Source organism: Emydura macquarii, unplaced genomic scaffold, assembly GCF_026122565.2.
Source record: "Emydura macquarii macquarii isolate MOO-44397 ecotype Brisbane River unplaced genomic scaffold, CSIRO-AGI_Emac_v2 contig_765, whole genome shotgun sequence".
In the NCBI taxonomy this organism is placed as follows: Eukaryota; Metazoa; Chordata; order Testudines; family Chelidae; genus Emydura; species Emydura macquarii.
The window spans coordinates 3363-7641 of record NW_027130902.1 but is presented as its reverse complement, the minus strand read 5'-3'; the positions used below and the strand labels follow the sequence as shown (position 1 = coordinate 7641).

Sequence of the window (4279 nt, the reverse complement as noted above, 5' to 3'; positions counted from 1 at the left end):
AATCAAAGAGCTGGAGGGAGTTTCCTTGTTCACAATTCCAAGCCTCTTTCCAGCCAGTGCTCTGCCCAGAAACCTCTCTCTCTTGGCTTTTTTTCAGGGCTGTGTGACCGGTGCTTCTCTTGCTGTGTCCTTGGCTTTCTGTCTCTCTTTCCCTGCTCTCCGGCTGCTGCTGACACACAGACACACACACAGCTCCTCACAAATCAATGCCCAGCCCTTCTATTTGCATCCAGTACAGTCTTTGGGTGGTGGCTTCCCTTTTTTCAGCTGTCATTAAGGAGGGAAGGGATGTGGGTAGAAGATGTGACGGGCTGGGAAGAAGTGGAGGGGGGGGGAAGAACATTTCAGACGTTATTTCCTCCTTGTGAAGGGTTGTTATGGAATTGTCTCTTCAAGGGAAGTGATGGAAACATCATCACGTAGGGAGAAATCCAAGAGTGCTGGGTGCAGACTGTCGGGTACTGTAGAGGAGTCCAGTCCACTCACCACAAGTACACCTCCCTGCGGCCAGGTCTGGGAATGAGCTCTCACTCCAGCTGGTGCCTCTGCCACTGGTTACTCACACCATGACCATGACCCCTCACTCTCTCTTCACACCTTGGGATGCTGTCTCATCAGGAGTCCGGCTGCTCCCTCTTTGTGACTCAGCTCTCTGGCCAGGCTACTGTACAGTCCCTGCTTTCCGGGGTAAGAAAGTCCCCTCAGACAAGCTGTCCATGTGCTGTCGCAGGCAGTTCTCTGTTCCAACCCCAGATCCTGTGCCCCTTGGCCAGCGGCTGAGAGGGGAACCTGGCCTGCCGCCTACTCCTGGTTCCAGCCCAGGCACCCTATGACTAGCAACCTAGGTCTGCTCAGCCTCCATCCTGTCTGCTGTTTCCCTGGGTTTCTTCTTATCCCACGTCTCTATCTCATGCTGCCTGTGTCCAGGAGTGTTACATGCTCCATGCAGATAGGATCCTGGGTGACTGAGGGGAGCCTGCATGGAACAATAAAAGTTCTGCCATCCCAGCAGGAAGGGCAGGGAAATGGGCGGGGTAAACACAGCCCCTCAGGGGAGGCTCAGCCTTTCCCCACCTTTAATACCAACTGTCCATTTCGATGTGTCACCATCCAGACCTGCCGCCCCCACTGGAGTCATGGCTCCCCCATACAGCAATGCTGCAACTCATGCTCTGTAACTTGTCTCCCATCACAGCGCACGTTGTCCGGGCAAGAGCTGTACCCGACTCTGCTCTTCGGGACACACTCCTTCCTCGCGGGCGATTCAGCCAGAGCCACCAATCAGAGGGACATTCCCAGCAAAGTGCAGAATGAATAAAATCATCGTCTACCAGCATGTGAACTTCAAGGGACTGTCCAGAGAGTTCACCTCCGACATACGTGACCTGCGACAGGTGGATTTTGATGACACCATTTCCTCACTGAAGGTCATCGGGCAGCCGTGGCTGGCCTTCAGAGATCCTGATTATCGAGGACAAATCAGTGCTTATGAGGAAGGTGAATACGGGAATATAGGTATGAATGACCACATCTCCTCTCTACAGCTGGTTAATGAAGACCTGGAGGATCCTCAGATCACCCTCTATGAGCACCCAAACTATGGAGGGCAAAGTAAGGTGTTAACGAATGAGACCGACTTGACCACAGGATATTTTAATGACAAGGCATCTTCTCACATTGTCCAGAGAGGTGCTTGGATCCTCTACGAGCACCCCAATCGAGGTGGCTGGTATTATGTGGCCCGATCAGGAGAGAGGCTTCACGACTATGGGAAAATTGGATTCCACGACCGGTGTTCCCATGTGCGTCCATTGCGATCTGGCCGCCCCACTGTCACTGCCAAGGTCTTATGGGAGCAGAAGAAGGTGGAGAAGGAGAAGGAAATTGTGATTGATGAGATTGTGGGAACCAACAGAACAGATCATGAGCAAACCTTCACCACCACCACCAGCAAGGAGTACGAGACCTCCACCACCCACAGCTTCAACTTCAGTAGCTCCTCCACTCTCAAAATGGGAACCAAGGTGGAAGTGAAGATCTTAGGCAACTCCGTCTCTGTGGAGACAGAAATATCCACCACCCTCACCTTTGAGAAAGGGAAGAGTGAGTCAATCACCACTAGGGAAAAAGTTGAGGTGTCTCTGCCAGCCACGACCCCTCCCCACACGGAGCTGACCATCAACGTGGTGAGGAAGGAGGTCACCATTTCAGTGCCAGTGGAGCTGACCATTATGCAGGGCGGGAAGATGAAGACTGAGCATGGGGAATACCGGAGCACATCAGGGCGCAGCATCCGCACCGAGTACACTGCGAAGAAGATCTAGGTTCCAGCAGGGAAGCATCCTTCCCCCTGCTGAGCCCCTTGTGTTTCCTGCTCCTTTCACACACCCCCTTCATGTCTGCTTCCAAGAGAGGGCCAAGGGGGTTTAGTCTGTCCTGTCCTCTCTCAGCCATGCATGAACTGGTTCTGACACAGGCCTCCTCAATTGATTGCTGTCTCCACCCTACCCTGCAACACAGGGTGCGTTAGCAAAGGAGACTTACAACCACCCCCACTGCATTGTCCAATGGGGACAGCTGGGATCCCTCTGGAGGGCGTTTCAGAGTTCAAGGTGTAACTAGAATGTCACTGAATTACCTGTTTTTCCTCTGTAGGTGAAAACATGAGCTGCTTACGCAGGTTTTACTCTTCCCGTGACTCCAACGAGATTTCTGTGTAAGGATCTCCGGGTTGGGCCCAATACTGGTACACTGCAATTTTTAACAGCAGTTTTGTATTTTATATAGAATGCTTTACACGTCCAAAGCCCCCTGCAGATATTAGCTAATTCATTCTCACCGTTCCCCTTTCAGAGAGGTAGCACGTTTCAACCCCACTTCCAGGAAGTGATGCGACTGGCCGTGGGCTCCCCAGTGAGTCGCTGGTGGAGCTGAGGTTAGAATTCAGGATCTCCGGACTCCCAGCCCTGTGCTCATTTCTATAGACCCCATTCCTTTGCAAAGAGCTTTTATTAGATATTTTCTTGGCATTGTGGAACATGAGCTGCTACCTGGCTCTATGCCCGCCTCCATAGAGCTGCAGCACCAGCTTCTCCATACCCTCCATAGGGAACCTGGGACTTCACTTTTATCTGTCTCAGGTCCTTATCTGGCCCCCATGACAATAGGATTTGAGCATCTCCCAACCATGAATGCATTTATCCTCACAACACCCCTGTGAGCTAGGGCAGTGCTATCCGCCCAGATCCATGTATGGGGAACTGAGGCACAGAGGAGCTAAGAGACTTGCCCAAGGTTGACAGTGGCAGAGCAGGGAATTGACCCTGAGTCAGGCTAGCACCTTAATTGCAGGACTGCCTAGCCCAGTATCTCTGTATCTCCAAACCTATGTCCCTGCGGAGTTGTATTTACACTGATGCTCACAGTAGCTTTGTTCCTGCTCGGAGTCTCCCTGGGAGATGCTGTTATGCAGTTTCCTGATGCTGAGAAATGTCATGTGCTGAAGTTTTACTGCAATTTGTTTTTCTGATGTTTCTTTTCTCTGCTTAATAAAATGTCTGAGCTGGCACAGAACTGAAGGTTTTCTATCCACGTAAAAATCAGGGGATGCGATGCCGTGACACGGAAGCTGCTGATTTGCCCTTTTGCTAGTGGATGGGCACGGGCTGTGTGACCATACAAGAGTGTGCTGCTGCCTTGACACACCTGCCCTCCGGTGCAGGCTGGGATACTGCCTCACAGCACATCACATGCAGCAAGGAGCTAGGACTAGAGCGCTGCTCCTTCCGCTCCACAACCAGCTCCACTACTCCATCCACACAAACGTGCTTCAGTTGTTCTTGCTAGCACGTTCCTTCTCTTTCCGGGGACTAGCTGGGTCTGTCTGTCCTCAGTCATCCACCCACACGTTCATCCGGTAGAGAACACTTACTCGTGTCTGTCACAACCACGGGCTGGGATAGTCAGAGAATCTGATCTGAGCCCTTATTCTAGTACTTAAACCAGCACGTATTTCTTCCAAGCACACCCTGTGGACACCCTGCGCACAGAACAATTGGAGATATGCATATATCTCTTTAACCCACCGCCAGAGGAATTTTACTACAAGCAAAATTAAAGGTACAGATCAAAGAAAGGGTAGGGAGATTCCATGCATGAAAAAACCTTGTGCCACCCAGGACTTCTACGTTAATGAGCCCTCAAACTCAATGCATGGCCACTGTCAAGGACGATGCTAGGGTGCCCTTTTTGGAATCTCCCAAGAGAAAAGCCTGTCAAG

At 51.6% G+C, this 4279-nt stretch overlaps 1 protein-coding gene across 1 annotated transcript; it reads left to right on the top strand.

Annotated features, from left to right (window-relative positions):
- Positions 1–1246: 1246 nt before the first annotated feature.
- LOC137149539 (epidermal differentiation-specific protein-like) lies at positions 1247–3567 on the top strand. The gene has a single exon (XM_067543030.1). The coding sequence runs from the start codon at positions 1311–1313 to the stop codon at positions 2322–2324; it is 1014 nt and encodes a 337-aa protein (XP_067399131.1). The 5' UTR covers positions 1247–1310; the 3' UTR covers positions 2325–3567.
- Positions 3568–4279: the final 712 nt, after the last annotated feature.

Bases quoted from the DNA above. Each gene is read 5' to 3' on its own strand.
- LOC137149539 (XM_067543030.1), top strand. From the start codon at position 1,311: ATGAATAAAATCATCGTCTACCAGCATGTGAACTTCAAGGGACTGTCC.